This window comes from Thunnus albacares, chromosome 5, assembly GCF_914725855.1.
Source record: "Thunnus albacares chromosome 5, fThuAlb1.1, whole genome shotgun sequence".
In the NCBI taxonomy this organism is placed as follows: Eukaryota; Metazoa; Chordata; class Actinopteri; order Scombriformes; family Scombridae; genus Thunnus; species Thunnus albacares.
The window spans coordinates 26,665,046-26,687,136 of NC_058110.1; the positions used below are offsets into that span (position 1 = coordinate 26,665,046).

At 40.2% G+C, this 22,091-nt stretch overlaps 2 protein-coding genes and 1 long non-coding RNA gene across 5 annotated transcripts in view; 2 read left to right on the forward strand and 1 right to left on the reverse strand.

The window, feature by feature from the left end:
• The window catches only part of LOC122982249, a 30,956-nt gene extending 23,152 nt beyond the window's left edge, over nucleotides 1-7,804 (forward strand). For both annotated transcript variants that reach the window (XR_006403429.1, XR_006403428.1), the window contains 2 exons: nucleotides 7,091-7,202; nucleotides 7,293-7,804. This is a non-coding gene — a long non-coding RNA (uncharacterized LOC122982249). The remainder of the gene's footprint in view (nucleotides 1-7,090; nucleotides 7,203-7,292) is intronic.
• emilin3a (elastin microfibril interfacer 3a) lies at nucleotides 726-6,327 on the reverse strand. Its single transcript, XM_044351423.1, has 4 exons — nucleotides 4,429-6,327; nucleotides 4,154-4,273; nucleotides 3,477-4,009; nucleotides 726-3,246 (listed from the first exon to the last, which is right to left on the reverse strand). Exons 1-4 carry the CDS (start codon nucleotides 4,578-4,580, stop codon nucleotides 1,298-1,300), a joined length of 2,754 nt encoding a protein of 917 aa, XP_044207358.1. The 5' UTR covers nucleotides 4,581-6,327; the 3' UTR covers nucleotides 726-1,297.
• A 4,518-nt stretch (nucleotides 7,805-12,322) lies between the features above and the next one.
• Nucleotides 12,323-22,019, forward strand: samd10a (sterile alpha motif domain containing 10a). Of its 2 annotated transcripts, none has more exons than XM_044351421.1 (5): nucleotides 12,323-14,151; nucleotides 15,966-16,147; nucleotides 21,183-21,351; nucleotides 21,454-21,600; nucleotides 21,687-22,019. In XM_044351421.1, the coding sequence occupies exons 1-5, from the start codon at nucleotides 14,139-14,141 to the stop codon at nucleotides 21,707-21,709; spliced, it is 534 nt and encodes a 177-aa protein (XP_044207356.1). In that variant the 5' UTR covers nucleotides 12,323-14,138; the 3' UTR covers nucleotides 21,710-22,019. The 2 variants fall into 2 exon arrangements, with proteins under 2 accessions (XP_044207356.1, XP_044207357.1); XM_044351422.1 differs by having other exon boundaries at nucleotides 12,327-14,151; nucleotides 21,454-21,594; nucleotides 21,687-22,018.
• Nucleotides 22,020-22,091: the final 72 nt, after the last annotated feature.

Below are 22,091 nucleotides of genomic sequence, written 5' to 3' on the forward strand. Positions count from 1 at the left end.
TTTCTTTACGTTTGTGTGTATGTATGAACCTGCATCATTACTCAGGTGTATATTTGTGTCTGTAGGTCGCTCTGTCACTCAGCTGTTCCTACATATATTCGGTGTCTTTCTTTTCTGTCTGCCCTCCTTTCCTCCCTGACCTTTTTCTTAGTTATTATTCACCACATGTCTCAGGCTAAAACGTTTTCACACAACAGTGGGCTCATCTCCCACATAGCTGTCATTTTAATGGTTGTTTGTCCGATAGCGGAACAGGAACTAACAGGGGAGGGTTAGCAAGGTCACCTATAGCCCTATTGCAATGTCCAATGACAACATAGGGAGGGAGAGAATGAGACTTAGACTGCTGTACCGAAACACTCCTTGGTTGTCTGTCTATCACCTTGGCAATAATACCAATTTGTAATTTCCTTCTGGCAAGCATGGGCTGTCCCCATAAACTTGGAATGGAGACCACTGTCATTTGTGCTCTGCAGGAATGGCCAAGTCAAGCCTTCCTGGCCCCCAGCGGACAACAGTATTTGCACTCCTCTAATGCTCTCTTGTGGTTTCCCCACTTCCCTGCATCAGCATGTGTCACCTCTAAAGGAAAAATTACTAGTTTCTGAAATTCAGGATTGGTATTAATCCAATTCAAAAACTAGAGTATTAAGAGTCCTTAATATAATTTGTCACAGATACCTAACACCTCTTGTGTTAAAAGTATTTTAACCAAGAAAACATTGAACAGTAAAGAAATGTGTTTATTTGACTGTCAGTATTGAAAAACCTTGAAATTATACTGTTACAATCAAAATAAAAACTAATGCTCAAAAACTTAAACCATGTAAAAAAACATAATATCATGGATATTTCTAGTCTAGACATAAGAAAATACAAAAACTAAAACTTCAACATGTAAACATTGGTAAACAACAGTTCATACTTGGATTTTTGTAAGCTTTACAGAAACAGTACAATAACAGTTGCAGTTTGCTGTGGTTCATCTCTTCCTCAGTCACTGGGGCTCTAAATAATGGTCCGTTACAGCAAACAGTTCTTAACACCTTCGTGATTCAATAAAAATATTCTGCATCTAAGTATAATGTTATGATTGCAGTCAGAATTAGCTGCCATTTTCATTTCTCATGTAATAGTATACCATGAGCTAACTAAAACCATCCTTATTTCAGTGCAGGTTCTAAACCTTTTGTGTTGTGCAACACAAATAATAAGATGAGGTTTTAGTGGACTTTCACTACACCTGCAGAATATTTTTGTTTTTTCATTCATTGTTAAAATTTATTGTCCACATAAACTAATTTAAAGTGAAGGTGTCCCCTCGTCTTGGTTCGGATTCCAACTCTAAACTCTGTTGTGTTGGCTCCATTTTGGAGGTACAGTTTCTGAGTTCGCCTCTCAGCTCAGACAGCTGCTGAGCATGGCTGGAGAGAGTCCCATTGACTTGCAGGAGAAGCCCATTTGATTGTCTCTCCAACTCTTCTCTAATTCTCTCCAGGTCTTCTGCCAAGTAATTCAGGCCCTTACACTGGTCCTCCACACTGGCAACACGGCCTCCAACCTCAGTTACCTCTTTCTGCACCCCCATAGCTGTGCTCCGGCAGCCCCGGACCTCCACAGCTAGCCGCCTCTTCATCTCCTGCAGCTCACCCTTAAGTCGGGTCAGTCTGCGCTCCCCTGCCCCAAGCATGGAAGCCTGATGTCCAACCAGCTGGACCACACCTTTCATCTGCTGGGCCATGCGTGCCTCTCTCTCATGCCAGGAGCTGTTTGCTTTACCCACCTGGTGGACCACTGTCCTCAGGGAGTCCTGAAGGCCTTTCAGGGTGCGGTTGACTGAGTGGACATTGAACTTGAGGATTGTGAGCTCTCCCTCTATGGGAGCATCACCCTCTGCTTGTTCCTGCTGGTCCCTGAGGGTCAGACGCCTCATGATGTCCTGCATTGTGATGTTGAGGCTATTCAAACGGTCACCTTGCATTTCCAGTACCCCCTTCACATTCTGCTCCTCTGCCAGGTTAGCACTTGCATCAGCAGCAGAGTCTCCCTGGATGGATGTCGGGTTTTGAGAGGAACAGGAAGAAGAACACAGAATCTCAAGGCTGCTCAGATGCTTTTGCACTCTGTCCACATCCATCTCTAGTCTCCCTCGGAGGGACTCCACCTCTGTCTCCAGGGTGGGAACAGCATGACCCTCAAGCAGTGCAGGGGCAGTGGCATTACCCAGCTCCTCCAAAGCTGTCAGTAAACGCCCTTCTAGTGCTCTTAACTTATCCTCCATTCTGGCCTCCAGGCCCTGTCCTGTCTCAGCTTTATCTGGGAGACTACTTCTACTTCCAGACTCAGCACTTTTAAGCTGCCCAGTCAGGTTGAGCTTAGCCTCTACATAGCCCAGACGCCCCTCCATCATCCCCTCTATGTGATCTTTGTGTCCACCCAGCTCCACTCTCAGGTGCCCCTGGGACTGGTTGAGGCCTGCCACTGATGTTTCCAGCAACTGCACCCTTTCAACCAGTCCACTCACTCTACCACAGCAGCTTTCTACAGTCTTTAAACCATGGACCTGTGCCTGGAGGTTTCTCAGCTCTGTTCTTAAGTCTGTGCTACTTTCTACCAGAGCATCTTCCATCTGTTCCTGTCTCTCCCCTTGCTCCCTCTGGCACTGACGAAGCACATCCCCAGCTTTCTCCTTACATCGGCCCTCTGCACTCTCCACACGTTTCTCAAACCCACCCAGAATTTCTGTCCTGGCTGCACTCAGTTTGGCATTCATCAACTTCTCCATAGTTTCCCCAAGATTGCTAGTGGAGTCTGATGCCACTCCTGTTCTATTCGACATCTTCTTCAATGCTCCATCATGTCCCATCACTGTTGCTTTGAGTTCCTGCAGCTCTGCTGTCTTGGCGAGCAGCTCTGTCCTGAGCTCTTCCACCCTTCCATTCAGTTCTGTAAGGCCTGGAAACACATGTCTACCATCTAGACCCTCTGTCTCAGGATCTCCCCCAGGAATCTCTACAAACCCTACAGTGGATGGACTAGAGGCCACAGCTGGAGCTGGAATAGGACCAGGTGCAGCAGAGAGCAAAGCTGACAGCATCCTGTTGGCGTCCTCTCTCAGTGAGGCTCGTAGACTATCTTCCAGTCCATTTACAGTTCCCCTCAGGGTCTCCAAACCCTGGTTCAGACGTTGCACGTCCTCCTCCATTCGATGTATTCGCTCCTCTGTCTCACTGTCTAGAGCTTGGCCTAAAGAGAGAAGGAAGAGCTGTTAACATTTGGACAAACAGAGTACACATTTGTTCTTTAATGTGATTAATGTCAGTCATGTTCAAAAGAATATCATTAATCCGTCTTGTAGAGATTGATTTTATTCTGTGATTTTGTGACAAAAAATATAAGTATACTTAGTCTTGTCACTTATCTAGTGTAAATATACTCAAAGCAGAATTAATACGTAGTAAGGAGTTAGTACACACCTATGGTTTCATCTTCAGCCTGTTCACCACCAGAGAGAGGAGGGGTTTCCTCTGGAATATGTTCCTCAGGTTCCTGGCTATGCCCATGCTCATGCTCATGTTCTTGTTCATGCTCTGAGTGATGTGCTTCCTGGTGGTCTGGCATTGGCTCTGGCTCAGACGGATAAGTCTCGAAGGAGGTGTCTGGATAGGAGGAGGACCTTGGAGGCCCAAAGTGACGCATTGGATAAGAGTTAAAACTGCCGGTGGGAGGTCCTTTGGGTTGACTCCATGGGTTTGCTTTCATAACAGAGTTAATGGGTGGGCCCTTGAACATTGGACTGGTGGACATGGGACCTTTATACTGTGGGCCCTTGAACTGTGGGCCATTGAATGGTGGGCCCTTAAATGGCGGCATCATTTTCATGGGGTGTTGGTAAGCAGGAGGCCCCTCCATACAGTCATAACCAGAGTACCCTGGACAACAACGCCACTCCAGCTCTGTGACAGTTTTATGTGCCACCTTGTACATTGGTTTGTACATCAGGCGATACCTGAGGGGAATAACGAAATATTGGTCAGAAACACACACTTGACTGTGGTATTTTGTACCCAAAAGTGATGTGAATAACTATTTTCTATTATGATAAGACAAACATAATTGCTAAATATCAAAATAAGACCTTTGGTTTACTCACAGGAGAGTTGGACACTTCTGACCCCAGGAACACTTATTGTACTCAGCTTTTACATAGGGGGCTGCCCCATCCTGAACGGTGAAGGACACTGTCTTTTCAATGACATAGGCACAGTGGTTTCTTTCATAGAGGAGAGAAAAGATGATAAGAGAGGGAGGACAGAAAAATATTATTTATAGTTTGCTTTAAAATACAGAATTTTGACTCTCAAAGTAAAATATAAATTAAGATCTGAGGTGCTGTAAACTTGACAGACGGAGAGAGACAGCACTTACTTGTGTCTGCTGGTGGGTTTCCCTTGGTCATGGTGTTGACTCAGCCCAGCTTTATACTGGTTAAACTGGAGTGGTCTGTAGAACTTGGTTTCTCCCAGTGACAAAAATAGTGTCATTAATACAAAAGGACTCACAGCCATCATAAAATTCATCCTGGATTATCCACGCATTAAAAGTCAAAAGCTTAGTGATCACTGTTTTAAAACAGAGATGAAGGTGATCTCATTGAAGAAAAAAGTATTCCTCCATCAAGGGCAAGTAATGCTTAAAAACAGAATGCCCTAAATATTCCACTCCTTTCACTTGATGTGGAAATTGTTGAATTGTCAGGTCTCTGACAAAACAAAATATCTCAAAAAACACAACTCTGAAAAATGGCTACAGAATTGACATCAGTAAAAAGAATCCCGTCTCTGCAGTACAACCGTTTGCCTTCACTATAAAGCAGAATGTCACCCTGTGAATGCTGACCCTGACGCAGGCTATGGGTGTGGTGGACTCTGTTTGAGTGACAACAGTCCACTGTGAGTTTGGGGGACTACAGACGCCACTAAAAGGGCCCCATGGGCGCCATCTGCATATCTCCTCCCACTCAACCTCCTCAAAGTAACACCAGAGTGACATTGGAGGAGAGAAGAGAGGACTCACCTTCACAGCTAGTGTTATTCCTGTGGTATTCTGTATAAACTCAACTTTATAGAAAATCCTGTTTTTATGATACATGGCTACCTAGAAGTCTCATGAACTATTTTCCCATGATGACATCACGCCACACTAAAAGGGAAATAGTTCATCATCTCCAGAGTGTACAACATCGGGTGTTGTCCCAGAACATTTAAACAGTTATTTATTTGCTCATTAGAGCATGAAGAACACTCATATTCTGTTTGAACCTTAAATTTCAAGAAAGACATTTTCAAATGTCACAGTAGGAAAAACGAGGGGTGTGAATAATAAACTAATGATGGCTTAATAGTTCCATTTAGCTGGGTTGGTTTCAGGATTGTGGTATTGTGCATGTTGGCTTATGACAAGTCAAACTGTCTGCTGTGAGAAAGGTCTAAAGGTGCCCCAACCTGCATCACAATACCTGGCAGATACTTTAAACTAATTGATAATGCCAACATTATCAATCAAAAGCATTTTTGATGATACCAGCACTTGTTAAAAGCCAACTGTATAATATTCACGTGATCCTCTGTGACCATTTCCAGCTCCCCTTCTCCCTATTGCCCTGAAATCCACTCTGATATCATCATCATCCTCAGAATGCTATAGAGAATATGTATGTTATACATAAGTTGCTGTATAATGTCTTATACTAAACCAGCATACACAAAATCTATAATAATGAATGAAATCTGTATTGGAAGTCACATAGGTGTTTTTATCCTAGAATGATTGAATTGAGATGATATTGTTGAGGTTATGTAATGGCTTGGCAGTCTCTAAAGCAAAATCTGTTAAACACCTTGGGCTCTTTACTTCACACATACAGACTGACACAGTCTAAATTCCAACTTAACAGCAAACCTCCAGGAACGGGAACAAATAAATGCAAATACCCTGTGTTGAAGGCTTCAGTACACACCCATGCCTCTGAGCGCCCTACCCCACAAACCAACACATTCATTCACAGCAAAGTCTTTGTACAGTGTAAAAAGTTCACCGCCCTGAGGATAGAAAAAGCCTGGCAGCCTCACTGTACCATAGCTAAGACAAGTTCCACTTAAAAGTCAGTTAGACAGACTTTAATATGTGCCATTTATCTGCTTATACTCTTCATAATCAATTAAATGTGACAATCAGCTTTTCCAACAAAGCCCAGTGAAATTTGGAATTTACAGTATCAGCTTCTGGAGAACAAACTTAACTAGAGCTGCAACGATTAGTTGAGTAATCAATTAGTTGCTTACTATTAAATTAATTGTGAACTAATTTTGATAGTTGATTAATTGTTTGCAGTCATTTTTGAGACAAAATTTTCTGATTCCAGCCTCTTAAATGTGAATATTTTCTTTAGTCTTCTGTGACAATAAACTGAATATCTTTGGCTTATGACTGTTGTTCAGGACAAAACAAGACATTTTAGGTTGCATCTTGGGCTTTGGGAAACAGCAATCAACATTTTTCACCATTTTCTGACATTTTATAGAACAAACAGTTAATCCATTAATAGTGAAAATAATTGACAGATTAATAGTGAAAATAATCATTTGTTACAGCCCTAAACTTAATACTCTTTTGAATAAATTGAAAGGTTTTGAAATAATGAAATAAGTAAAAACCTTTAAAACTGCTGATTACATTTCACTTTTCTTTCCAGTCTGTCTCTCTTACGTTAAGGCATGCAGGACAGCATCAGAATGTGTATGTAAAAAAAAATTGCCATATTATTATGCAGTTCACAAAGCTGTCTGTCTATGAAGACAATTCAAAGGAAAGTGGCTGAGAATGGAGCAAACAGAATAGCGGTTTCCATTTATCACCTAAAGGACGGTTTGAAGGTCTGTGCTTTATATGCCAGACATTGTTTTTGTTTTTTGTTTTTTTTAGCGGACCACCATTACTGCCAAGAATCCTAGAAAAAATGTTTGGTTTTGGCCATTATAATATGACCTCATTTGGAACAAGAGTAACAGTGTGTCCATTTCATTTGCAGGGATCTTTTGATTGACCCTTTTTAGAAGCAAGCCCATTTCCTGTATCCTGTTTGTACCAGGACCCACCTCTTTTACCTGGAAACACCCTATTCTGTGCAGATACACAACAGTGTGAGTTTTTATGTTACATATTCTCCATGAGCGCTTTTACCCCTTGGTTTGTAAACAAGCTCTCATTGTATTATATGAAACATGTTGCAGAGCGCACAGCATCCAGGCTCGGCTTTCTGGTCCTGTGAAACAAGTGCAGCTTTATTCTGCAGGTCGGTGGCGGCTCCACCCAGAGTTTTCCTTGAATGGCATCACACAGTTACAGCTGTTTTAACTTCCACTCACCTGCACGTCATAACGCTTACGTCAGGCTCGAGCTGTTCATGGACCTCTCAACAATGCCACTTTATGAACAGGGTGAGGTCTCAATTGCCTGCATGCTTATGAAAAAAGTAGAGAATCCACAGATTCAGAAACTTTTAACACTGCTATCTGTCTCTGTGTAGCATACACATTGATTTAAAGCTGCAGTGTGTAGAATTTAGTGGCATCAAGCAGAACAGACTCGGCAGAAATGGAATATAATATTCATAAGTATGTTTTAAATTAGTGTATAATCACCTAAAAATAAGAATCTTTGTGCTTTCATTAGCTTAGAATGAGCCCTCTATATCTACATAGGTCCTCTTCCATGGAGCCTGACATGTTGCACTGCCATGTTTCTACAGTAGCCCAGAACGGACAAGCCAAACACTGGCTCTAGAGAGGGCCTTTCGCGTTTTTTGCAAGTTTCGTGGCCACCGTAGGCTCTCCTACACACTTGGAAGGGAAGGGAGAGGAGAGGGGTATTCAGTTTGTTGCGATCTGCAACCTCACCGCTAGATGCCACTAAATCCTACACACCAGACCTTTAAACACTCACACAAATGAGAACACCATGAATGTCTATGGTCTGTGGACTATGGGGAGTTAGATTTTTGTTTATCCCTTCCCTATTTCTCTGTGTCTATTTAGTTTTAACACCAGCTGCCCACATTCTGAGCAGGCCTGTAAATCATGTAATGTGTGTCTTGTGTTTTCAACAAAGTCAGTGTGTTACTGGACTGTGTGGCTTTGACAGAGCTTTCCCAAACTGATATTTGCATATCAGTTTTTGCATTTGTTTTAACTTACATGTAAGAACAGATGAGTTGGGTTTGCCACAGAGCATAATCCAAAGAATATTTATATAGTATAGTATAGTTTTCTAATTTATAATCATCCAAATCTGTCCATTAGGTCAGCTTATCATAAAGGTTCATGTGTGAACATTAAAAAAAAAAAGCAGTTAATGTGGCTTTTATTCATCAGAGTAACTGTGGGAGATTTTAGGAGGAAAATATTGGAGGTGCAGGTTGAGAAACTGCTTTAAGTCTGGTTTAATTTGCTGCACTGTTTGTTTGTTTTAGAGCAGCCTATATCCGCTCTTGTATGTTCACAGCCATGTAAAAGAACAAACAGGAGTAATTGGTCTCAACACTTCACAAACCTGAACCTTGTTTCCTGTGCCAGTGTCCCCATATGTGCTTTTTTTTTTTACCTCTTTATGTAAGCTTGTTCTGTTTCAGTTTAATGTAGTTTGAGATGCATGTATTATCTTTTGACGCTTGTCAAAATGAATGAATTCTGAGCTGTTATCATTGTAAGAATTTAGTCATTTACTAAGACAAATGTTGCCCTGAACAAACGTAATTTGGTGGCCACATGGGGAGCCTAAGGTCACGGCACACTTCACACATTAGCCAAGAGGATCAGTGTGTTTGCTGTTGCCAGGCTCATGGCAGTGTGTACACATCTGGACAGCCCCACATGTGCACACACATATTCACACACACACTCTCCATAACAATTGTCTGCTCTACAGAAACCATTTTGCTCAAATTTGGCTTTCATAGATTTCCATTTTTCTGCCTTGATCCTTCCTGCATTCTGTTTTGTTCCATATTCCTGCATTATTTTCTCTGTTTGTGTGTATTATAGTCTGTAGGGCTGCAACTAACGATTATTTTTTTTATCGATTAAACTGTTGATTATTTTTTCGATTAATTGATTAGTTGTTTGGTCTATAAAATGTCAGAAAATTGTGAAAAATATTGATCACTGTTTCCCAAAGCCCCAGATGCAACCTACTACTGTAGATCAGACTGTCGATTTGCTGTTTGCCCAGACAGTTGGCATCTTTGAGCAAGTCGTACACCTTGCTGTGTAGGATCAATGAATAATTATCTCTATCACTCATGATGTGATTGGTCACACTGATGGAACATAATTTCTATAATATTGGAGATTATGAGCAGGATCAAGCAGCATCTTTGAATGCTGTTGAGACAAGATACAAATAAATCTACTGTATTTTAACTTCCAACGCCTTTTCAAGTCTACATCACCAAACACATTATTACTGGATCAGACTGTGAGCTTACAGTCATGTCTCTATGTCTTTGATCTATATATTTTTTAAATCTTTAACTATATTTTTCATCTTCAGTTGCTGCCTCTTGTGTTTTGTCCCCATAAGATTAAAGCTGAACAAATGTATTTCAAATGTGATTTTGCTACAGCCTGATATACAGTCAGATTCCACTTTATCATCCATTTAAGGAAATATAAGTCTGGTAAATGATGATTTAATGGACAACACTGAATAAAACGTAGTTTTATTGACACTTTTCCCCCCTCTGACTCAGGCTCTTCCTTTAAAGATAAATGTGCACCGTCCACATACACATGCATTAATATCTCTACATCCGCTGGATTAAAATGGAGGCTCTGCCTTTTATTTACCTGTTGCCATGGTGAATCATAGTATTGGAGCTCTATTGATGATGGCTGTTTTCATTCATCACACACACGCTTAACTCAAAGTGAACATAATCAGAGTTGATCGAACTGACTCTGATCAGCTGATCTGGAACTGAGAACTTGGAGTTTCCCATCTCAGGGTTCATCAACTCAGAGTTCAGGGTTTAACTCTGAGTTTGTTGAACCTACTTTCTGGAATGGACCCTCGAACACAGAGACATTCAGTTTACTAACATAGAAGACTAAAGAACCAGAAAATATTTACATTGAAGATGCTGGAACCAGAGAAATTTGGCATTTTTGTCTCTCAAAACAATTAATTATCAAAATAGTTCACGATTAATTTTCTGTCGATCAACTAATCATTGCAGCTCTAATAGTCTTTTACAATTGTTTAGTTTAATAACAATTTGCTTTTTACATGTGTTGAACTTAGGTTCAAACCTAAAGCAACAAAACTGAATGACAAAGTAACTCAGTACTATGTAAAAGTTGATATGTTTTTTTGGCCATAAGCATAGACACATTTCTTAAAGCATTTTGTAGCATATTGCAGCATTTTCCGCAAATATAGACTTTAGTACAAACTGTAAAGTGAAGAAGTACCATTCTTGTTTTGCAACTGAATATTGGTTTATGTTAAAAAAAAAAAAAATTAGATACTTAAAAGACAAAATGGCTATTACGTTATTCTTTGAGTGCCAAACTTGAGTTGCTTTTGATGCCCACAGTATATTACGTGTTTTAGTACTTTGTGCATTTTTGCTTTGAGATTAACTATTGTGGAAAGTCCCATGTTGATGGACAACATGGGACTTTCCACAATAGTTAGTGTGAACTAGATATTAAAAAACAGTGTCACATATTCCTCAAAACCAGCATACAGTATCTGATTGTTGACAGAATCTTACTGCCCCCTTGTGTTTACTACTGGTTTAGATGTTAAGGCCGGAAACTGGTACCACAGTTTTCCTTTTCTCTGCCAAATGTTCTGACTTTTCTATTAACTTCTCTGCACAATATGTTTAATGTTTGGTCTAAAAATAATAGACTGGGCAGGACTTTCTTGATCACTCTGGAATGACCATAAAAACAATTAATGAACAAGAATTCCTTAGTTAAACATTAAAACAAAGGCTGCTCAAGTTTAAACCTCAAATGTATACTCTTAATATTTGAGGTTCTTTGATGTTCTCTCCTGTGGAAACTATTAATTCAAGTGGTCCCTTTCATCTTTTAGCGCTCTAACCAGGCCAAATGTGCCCCCATGCTTAAAGTTTAAGAGGAGCCCCAATGCTGCTGCACTCTCTTTTTTTTCCTCAGAAACATCTGCAGAAACTACGCATGCCCACACACTGCCAATTAAACTCAAACTAGTCAGCTGGGTTTATTATCCCATGTGCAGTTTGTGGTGTAACTGGGAAAAACTACAATGCATTTCTGTGACCACTGTTTTGAAAAATCCGGCTGATCGTGGGAGGATGTAGGAGAAAATCTGGCAGATGTTTTTATCTAGTGTGGAGGCATTTCAAATAAACATCAATCACATATTGCAATGTAAAAAAAAAAAACAGCAGGGAGTTGTTTACATCCTTACATCCACTCTTGGTATCTTTTGATTATATAAAAAACCCAGAAACAGTGTGAAACCAGGACATTAAAGGCACCCAGAGTGACACACCCTTCATCACAAACTGGTGGAGCTAGGAATGATGCAGAGAGCCAGAAGGGGCTCCTCCACCCACCAGGATCATGTTAAGTCAGTTTTATTTGTATAGCCAAATATCACAAATCACACATTTGCCTCAGGGTGCTTTACAATCTGTACAGCAATACAACATCCTCTATTTAAATCTATTTGACTTAAAACAGCTCAGTTTTCATTTTTGATATTCAAGATTTCAGTCTTAAAATGCCTTGAAGGAATAGTTCAACATGTTTGTAAATTCTTTAAATTGCTTTAATTTGCTTGCAGAGTTGGATGAAAAGATCGTTACCACTCTCATATCTGTCTGCCAGGAGATGGTTAGCTTAGCTTAGCATAAAGACTGGAAGCAGGGGCAAGCAGCTAGCATAGCACTGTCTTCCTTATTTAACCTTGTATTTAAAATTTTTACACTTCATATTATCTACAGATTAAACAAACAAGGTATAGTGTGTGTTTCCCCTTGTTTCCATTTGTTTTACACTAAGTTAAGCTAGCTGTCTCCTCGCTCCAGCTTCATATTCAACAGACAGAATTGACAGTGGTGGAATGTATATAAGTACATTTACTTAAGCACAAATGTAGGTACAAACTTAACTAAAACTTATTTTTATTTAATGCAATTTTATACTTGTAACCCACTACATTTCAGAGGGAAATGTTGTACCTTTTACTCCACTACATTTATTATAAAGCACACTCACTGAGCACTTTATTAGGAGCACCTGTGCAATCAAATGCAATCTGATACAACAGCTCCGCCATAACAAAGCTTATACATTTTCACTGCATGCACATCAGTCAAGACTACACTAGGTGGCGGTATAACGTGTGGCTGTGATCTGCATTTTAACCATTGACTGTTTATAAATAAAAATGTACATACAATCTATGATTTTAACCCAGAAGAAGACAAATGTGTTGCATTGTTTGACATAATCCAACATGTAGTAGTTAAAAGCAGTGAGTGTCTTTAGCTATTTCTGCCAGGAAAAATATTATTTTTATATTTTGGTGTCACTCAGAACCTCTCAAGGTTATTACACTCATAAAGTGAACAGATTCCCTGTGACATACATCTGTGTTTATCCATCAGTGCACAACAGAGCACCTGCACACATTCACTGATCATACAAAGCCCTGTTTAATATTTTGGGTTTTATGTGCTACCTGTCCTTGATCTCTCTAATCTCCTTTCATCATTACACTTTCACCACTATAGACCCACGCCAAAATCTGTCTCAGGACAATCATGTTTTATTCCCTACAGGAGGAGAAAAAAATCTCAAATTTTCTCCTGCTTGTTCCAGTTTGATAACACAACAGCTGCAGTGTCAGATTTTTGAGAAGGTTTTGTTTGTTGTTTTGTAGATTTCAACCAAAGTGTTTAAAAAAAAAATCAGAGCAGCCTGATCTAAAACTATGAAATATTTATAAATATACAGATGAGAACCACAAAATTCATTTTAGTCCAGACCCTTTAGGGGCAATCCCTCAGCTATCCCCCAAAGCTCTAGTAAGTTTTGTAGCAGTGGATAAACAAAATCTAGTTTGCCCTCCTTTTTGAGGTTTTTTTTGGGGGGGGTCTTTTTGGATGCGATAAATAGATGTTGATGCCTCATATGGTTTGAATTTGGAAAGGTTAAAAAAAAAAGAAAATTGTTTTGCTTTTCTGAATGATTATAGGTGGTTTGTATTCCTGTTGGTGCTTTTATGCTCATAAATTTCGAGGTCATATGTACGTAATTATAACTTTCCATTACTGTGAGACCAAATGTGATCAATAAAGTGACTCTGTGGGCAGGTGAGAGCAGGATCAGTGCTCTCTGATATCTGCTCTCATGTCCCGCAGCTCCTCTGGACAAACTCCACACAGAGGGTCCATCACAGAGAGGGCCCACTGCCCACAGGCGCGCACAGAGCTCCCTTTCTTTAAGAAAAGGCAAAGGGAATTCCTTATGGTGGATGCTGCAGTGATGAGAAGCCTTTTCATCCGGCGGTTTTTTTTTTTCAGAGTCTCCACTGGCTGCGTTAATTACAGGGCCCGGGGCTGCACTTTGAGCTTCCTGCGCTCATGCAGGCTCTTGAGAAAAAGCCGCGCGTCTGATTCTCACGACACAGATAAAACGACGCACAAATACGCGGAGACACACACGCGCGCACACGCATGCATAATGTCAGAGCCAGCGGAACCAGTCAGCCAACCCGCCGGGGGACATTCCTGTCTGTCTTCAACAACTTCAGCCCACAGACACCAGCAGCTAATGACACCGAGGACGACGTGAGCTGGTTTTAAGGCATTTCCCAGTCGGACCAGTAGGACTGTAGAGGATGTGGAGCGTCATCCCCCCTGTTCGACCTCACTGAAACTTTTGTCAGTAAACACAGCGCGGAGAGGAGAGAGGAGAGGAGAGGAGAGGTGGGCGCAGGACTCAGGACTCGCAGCCTGTGTGTCGGTCACCGGAGACGATGGGAGACTTTCACTAGATCCACTACGGCGCAGAAACACCATGGCTGTGGACGGTAGGCAGTTTGTTGCGGGTTACATTTCGATACAGAAACCAATAATGTTTTAAATATTCCCAGTTTAAACTTCCATTTACGTCACGTATTAGTTTGTTGTTTTTACCAATTACTTGCAAGACCGGTTTTCCAGGTATGTAAATCCTCGTATCTAGTAACAAAACGATACCTGTACTATTATTTCCGTCTGATAAAGTACTTCTATGAGGTCAGAACATTAAAATAGCCGCTAAAAACACCGCCTACTATAGAAAATCTAATAAAAAAACAAAGGAAATAAGAACAATAAGCCCAACCACACAGCTCTGAAAGGTAACTGTGTGACATTTAGCTTTAAGAACATGATGGTGACTTTAAGAAACAAGGCGAGGATGCAGGGTGGTCTGCTGATGGACAATGACTGGGGGTGCTGAAACGGACAGCGCACCAGAAGGGACCAGCATCACCAGTAACATGGTGTGACTGTTGTGGTCAGTTTTTGGCAGCTGACGGTAATTACTGCATTGGACCCTTTAAAACCCTCATATGTAGAATTTGTATGTGATTTCAGTATGTTTCATCTTATTCTGAGTCTCAGTAAAAAATGGACACTGCAGGTGAAAATTGGTGTAATCTATATGCTGCTTTTTGTGCAACTTTTCAAATCCTGCAAATAGGAGATTTAATTCATACTTGAGATATGACCAAAATGCCAAAAGTACTGCAGGCAGACTCTTCACAGCATGTTTAGTAAGAAAGAATTTTCCTATCCGGTGCTGAGAGTTAATGAGGACTTTCTCCTCACATGTTAGAAGGGCAAAACTAAAGGAAGAAAATGACTCAGTCTGACAAGTGGTTTTAATTATCCGTATTTAATCCGGGGAAGGGGCATATTTATGTTTACAGCAGCAGCCTGGGGGAGTAATCACCCTATGAAGGAGGTTTCATACGTACATAGTTTTAGAGCTACAGTTACAGCTCAAAGAAACAAAAATCATTGGAAAAAAAAAACTCCTACAGAGTTTTATTCATAATAATCTGATGCTGCTGGTTCGCCTTGTTGATTGCAGGACTCGGTTTTGCTCGGCTTTCAGTGGGAGATATTGAATGACAGAAAGGAGCGGCACAAAGCTAGAAAACCAAAAGACACTCTTTCATCTACTCAAACCCTGCCCCCCCCCCCCCCCCCCCACCCTTGACAGTCTCGCTCACCGTATCCTCTTTTCAAATTCTCTTAGTCAATTTAAGTTATTGAAAATGCACGTTAGGCACAAACACAGCTGCACACATAGCTTCAAACACGAGGAGAAAATCCTTCCAATCTGGCACATGAATCAGTAATGACCCGTGGCTTTCTGCCAGGATCTGTGCCTGTAACTGCGTGTTTACTGTAGTTCCACACTTTCTTTAATCACTGGATGTTGGGAAGCCACCTGCTGTTGAGTAGGCTTGGATGTCTGCCTGCAGGCCTCCCCGTAATGATGAGAAAGTGGCTCGTCTAACAGCTTTGACATTCACCTACAAGCTCAGCACAAATTAACAGTGGTACCTGAACACCGGTTTCCGGAACTTTACCCAAGAGCTTGTACAGACTCAGATAACTTTGAAAGTTGCCACACGCCTGCTCTGTTTTAAACCGAGCAGGTACGAGCAAGAAATTTATAATGAGATCATTGCTGAATGACGAGGTGCCCAGGTGGGTTGAACCCTGGCTTTTGTTTTCAAGTCACGCTGAGCTCTTTACAGAACACGTCTCATGCTGTTTTTTACGTTGTCAGCGGTAATAGTCAGATCCAGCTGTCTAATTATTATACTTCCTGCTTTTATATCTCCAGCGGCATCCAGTTTCAGTTTCTGCAGGCCAGCTGTGGAGTACAGAGCTCTGCCTGAAGACTTCAAGCACCAGCTGAGTCGACGGACAGGTGGGAACCTAACCTGGCATGACGGGCGGGGACAGAAGACGGCAGGAGGCAGAACAGTGAAGCTGCTGCAGCAGCCGGGCACAGAGGCCCTCCAGGTACTGAACACCTACATAACCTAAACATGTCAAGCAGCACACCTGGTTCATGGACTGATGTGGTGTGATACCCCCTGGGTTTTTCTTGTCTCCTAGATCTAATGCTGTTTAACTAAAGGACAAGGCAAGGGTTTATTTTTTTATTATTTTTTTAAATCCCATCAACAGACCAAAGCTATCAATGTGTTAGTCCGTCTTTCTTAACACTTTCCAACTTCCCTACACTTTGAGAGATGTCAATCTTTAAAAACAGTTAAACAAATATAGTTAAATTTTGAATGTAATGGTATCAAAAGGCTAAACCAGCCCCTAAAACAGCTGCTCAGTGTAGTTTTAGCAAACTTTACTCAATCAGGAGTAAATAGTGTTTGTTAGGGACTATTTTCAGCTTTGTGTTTGGTCCTCTAGTGAGTACAGCAGCAGGTATGTGTGTGTGTGATGTGTGATTGAGTCGAAATTAACTACAGTTTGTTTTCATGGTAATAAGGGAACATGTCACCCAGTGCAACAGTTTGGCTCACTGATGTGTTTTAAGAGATTTTGGACAACAGTGGAGGTCTACGAAAAATATCTCAGGCTGTGGATACACAGGCAGTACTTGTTGGTAGGATCAACTTATTGTGGCTTTAGTCTTTTCATGGGATTTGTTTAAAAAAAAAAAAAAAAGAAAATCATGAGCCTTAAGCTTTAAGTAAGCTGATTCTTGACAAAATGTAATAGTGATATTTCTTAAATAGAGGAAGAAGCAGCTAAATGGATTATTTTTGTTTACATCCTTTGTTCCATTAATGCAAATTGCCTGCTAATACTTAAATGAAACTCAACAGAAGTGATTGCATTATATGGAATAAGAGATCTTCATAGCTATATACTAAACAACTTCAATACAGTCATACAGTGATCTTACAGCACACTGATGCAGTTTCTAGTGTTGTACATTTTCAGCCTTCCTTGTCATCATCAAGGAATCTGTCTCACTGCATTTCTACCTGTAAGTTATGCAGACACAAAATAAATCTAATGCTTACTTAGGTACTTTTCCTTGTTGACTCATCAAACATGAGAGTGAACACCAGTGATCCTCTCTGGTGTTCAGCAACTCGTCTCTCAGATTTCTGTACAGAAACGTCTTAAAGAAAAGATTCATAGTCTAGCAAATGCAGCCGGTCACCATCCATTGTTGCAAATGGGCACTTTGTTAGCAGAGAATGGAAGTTGCTCTCTCCCCGGCGGGTTGGTGGGCTCTAACAGCCTTTTAGCTTGGCTTTAAATAGCACAGGTCCTCCAACACTCGCGCTATGCTGCAGCACTGTGTGTGTTGACTAAGAGCAGGAAGAAACAGCATTTAGTTTGATACCGAATGATGCAGTCTGTGGTTGCTGCTGCAGAGTAATAAAACATTATGTAAAGCCTTTTTTATAGCTCTCTTTATGAGACGCATTGTCAGATCTACTTCCACGAGCTACTCTGTTCCAGTTTAAATTTAATTTTTTCGTTGATATTTGTTCTGTTATCTGATACAGCATTGTCTGCTCGCACAGTCAGCGTCGATAGACACAATCCATTTGTGCTATTTGTGTAAACTGGCCTCATTTAAAGCCCTTGGTTACAAGTCAGAGAGCCCATGCCTTTGTCTTCACCCCATAAAGGCTCTTTAAAAGGCGGTTATGAGCTGAGGCTAAAGCTGCAAACATAGAACTGGGCTGGGCTGATAACAGAGTTGTATACAATGCGTTGTTTGTTTGCTTCAATCCTCTTGGATGCACATAATGTAGTTGTCGCTTTATTTTTGTCTTGAGGAACATGAATTTAATCTGTCGTGTGTTTGGAAGATGGGCTGCACTGTGTACAGTACTTCTATTTTCACCTCGTCCACAGTTCAACATTCCTGCTACAATTAGGTTCATTTAGTCTTTCTCTATATTCTGCCCTCTTATCCACTCTCCACAGTCTCCTCACAGGCAAACTGTACTGTTCATGCTGTTTGTGAGTGATCCTGAGGACAGCAGAAAAACAGTAAACACTCATTATAGTCTCCAACTGTCACCTACAGTAACCACCCGCATGTTTGTGTTGCACCACAGTAGATGAAGAGCAACACAATATATTCAGTGATTGTTGGTTGGTAACAAGTAAAAGTGAGTTTGTTGAAATGAAACAAATCATCAGGAGATATTAGAGCTGAAATTATTAATCAATCGCCAGAAGAATAATTGGCTGTTGACAATTTCAATAGAAAAAAATGCCAAACATTCCTTCATTCCAGCCTCTAAATAGTGAGGATTTGTTGCTTTTCTTTCTCCTTTTTGATAGTAAATTGATTTTTGGAGCTTTGGACTGTTGGTTTGACAAAACAAGCAACTTGCATGTGTTACTTTGGGCTTTAGAAACTTTTGAAGGACATTTTTCACTATTTCTGACATTTTCTAGACCCAACAGTTAAATGACCAACAATATAATCAGGAAATTTATCGATCATAAAACTAATCGTTATTTGCAGCCCTAGTAGAAATGGCAACATGTTGGATTTTGAGGCAGTACTGCATTCTGAACACTGTCTGATTGACACATTCATAAAACAATTCATTTTTGATGAATTGAGGAAAATGTTCACTACGTATCAGATTTGTCAGCAACATTACTATGATTTTAAATGTCATAATACACATAACAGGAGGTACCAATCCTTTGTGTCAAAATTCAGAGTCCATGCAGCCATAAAGAAGCCGTCAGCTGTCAAGATATTCACATACTTGACCCATTAATGGCAACAGTGCAGAATTTTAAGGGGCACCTATGAGTCACGCTGTAATACTAAATGTCGAATGAGTCGAGGGTGTGAAGTGAGAAACACTAAAAGAAAAAAAAAACAAACGAATAAGATAAAAAGAAAGAAGAGAATAAGATTAAAAGAATATGATATTGCTGTGCCAAGTTAAAAGGAACAAGTCAAATCAAAGGAACGGAAAACAAGTGCTGCTCCTCAACATGAAGAGCAGGAAGTGTAAAGATAAAAACAAAAAGTTTTTAGCAAAGTTGAAGAACCACGGTGGACTGGAGGCCAGTCAGGAGGCAGAAAAACACTTTTATTCAACTTGTAAGAATACATTGATGAGTTTTTGTGGTAAAGAGTAACTCAACATGTTAGATTTTAATTCAAACTGGCATGATCAGTCGATAAATCGATTAGTTGATTGACAGAAAATTCATTGTCAACAATTCTGATAATTAATTAATCAATTAAAAGTAATTTGTCAAGCAAAATTTAACTGCTTTCAACCTGTCTAATGTGAGCTTTTGCTGCTTTTCTCTGTTTTGTATCATTTTAAACTGAATATCTTTTTTTGGACTGTTTCAAATGTTTTGTTGGACAAAACAAGACATTTGAAAACATCATCTCAGACTATTTGGACTGAAGGAGTGACAGACATTTTCACAACTTTCTAATATTCTGTAGACTAAATGATTAACTGATTAATGGAAAAAAAGATTGACATATTGATCAGTAATGAAAATAATCCTATCCTAGTCCAACTTTGAGCCACATAAGGATGTAATTTCCAAAGAAGGAAGGTGATAAAGATAAAGTGATAAAGATATTTAATAGATAGAGCAGAGCTTTATCTTCAGCAGATAAAGTCATCACTATATTCTGACACATTGAGCAGACCAGCATAAACTTTGTCCCACTGACGACGTTTACTTCAAGCAACTCTTTCCTGCACCAGAAAAAAAATCTGAGTTGGAGAAATGCTGAACTTGCTGAATTTTTTAAAACTGATTGAATGATCAAAGGCCCAATTTGATTAGTCCTCCACAGTTTTACATCCAGTACATCTATAAGATTAAAGAGCTGGATTTCATGATCGCACTGGCCTACATGCCCCTCTGTCTGTTCTGTTGCTGTTGCAGGAGCTGCTGCGTGTTCACTGATCCTCCAGACAACTTAGAAATTCACATCTACATGAAGCGTTTGATCTGCAAGCACATATTATCAGGATCTGTATGCTTTAATGAGTTAGAAACCTGTTATGATAAGAGGGCTGATCTTGTCAGTTCCTCATGTTTAGGCCTATGTATGTGTGTATGTATGTGTGTGTGTGTGTGTGTGTGTGTGTCTTTACCTCAGCCTGTTTGTCTGTGTTTGATACAAAGTGTTCAACATACAATTTTTATAACAGATTTTTGACTAAGCAGCTGTTCAGAGATCACACGGAAAAGCCACGTGTGTTTGTGGATCTGAAAACATCCATAAACACACGTCAAAAACATCAAACGGGGAGTCAAACAGGACAGGAAGCAGCTTTAAAGGAAAAAGTTTGACGTTACAATAACTATCTTGTGCGCACAAGATAAAAAAGCATCATCTGTCAGGATTTCTCAGGAGTTAAATGCTGCTGGTAGCTGTGTAACTTTGTCAGTTCATGAGAGATATGCCTGAGGTAGGTTGAGATCAGTACTCCATAAATTAGCACATAAATGTTGCTAATTTAAATCAATACGTCCCATGTGTGAACATGTTGGTGTTCTGACTTATTAAAATGTTACTACAAAGTGTAACAAGTGGACATAATGTTTTGCCAAACTACTTTTATAGTACATTTGGTCTTAGTAAACCGTGATGACCCAACAAGCTACTGCCAGCTGTCATTTACCTTATTAACACCGCACCTGGCTAAGAAATAGACCTGCATATAAAACTACAACTAACACTCGAATAAATTAGATTAAACAAATGAGACATAAAAAGTTAATTCATGAGCTTTAGAGATGCTGGTAGGCAGATTTTCTTACCTTCAGGCAGAGCCAGGCTAGCTGTTTCCCCCCCATTTCCAGTGTTTGTGCTAAGCTAGGCTAACTGTCTGCTGCCTCCAGCTTCATATTTATCTCACAGACATGAGAGTGGTTTTGATCTTCTCATTTAATGCTCTGCAAAAGAGTAAATAAGTGTATTTCCCAAAATATTTATCTCTTCCTTTAATACATAACCATCATCTCTGTATTTATCTTTGTTTGTCTGTCTGTTCGGCTGCAGTATCATTCCAGCGACAGTTACGGGATATATCACACCAGCCCGACACAGCCCAGCCTGATCCGCCCCGTCGTGCTCTGGTCACAACAAGATGTTTGTAAATGGCTGAAGAAACACTGTCCACACAACTATCTAACCTACGTAGAGGCGTTCTCCCATCACGCTATCACAGGTCACACTGCAAAGATAATCAGTACTCATTTTAATGGAAGATGGATTTTTAAAAAAACAAAACCCAAACTGACTTTTTTAGCTCTTTGCTTTTAACTTCCAGGCCGGGCGTTGCTACGTTTGAACGGGGAGAAGCTAGAGAGGATGGGACTCGTGCAAGAGACGCTTCGGCAGGAGCTGCTGCAACAGGTGCTGCAGCTGCAGGTTCAGGAGGAAGGACGCAACCTGCAGCTACTCAGTAGAGGTGAGGGTGTGTGAGCTTTGGTTTTTCACCACTTCAGTCTCAAACCTTGCCTTTAAAACATTTAAAGTATTAATCTTTCTGTTTTCTCACAGGTTCCTTTGGAAGGATATCGTAACCAGGTTTCTGGAAGATGTGGATGAAAGGAATTCGTTGTATATATGATCAAAAAACTCAAATGTGAATCAGATCTGTGGGAACGGAGCAATCTCTAGGATTGTGTTGTTGCGTGGAAGATCGCAGCTTTTCATCTGCACCATAAACAGACTGACTATGAACTGTGATGAAAAAGCATTATGACAATCTGTTTTGTCAATTTATCACTCTATTCTGTGATTTATTATCATAACTATTCCTCTCGTAGAGTCTCTGCCTCTTTCTATCTCTCTTTTTTTTAATGTAAAAAGGACAAATAAATAAAAATATCAAAAAAAATATATGTGTATCTCTTGGTTAAAAGCATAGACTGTATAAATGTAGGTTAAAAGCCAGAAATGTGT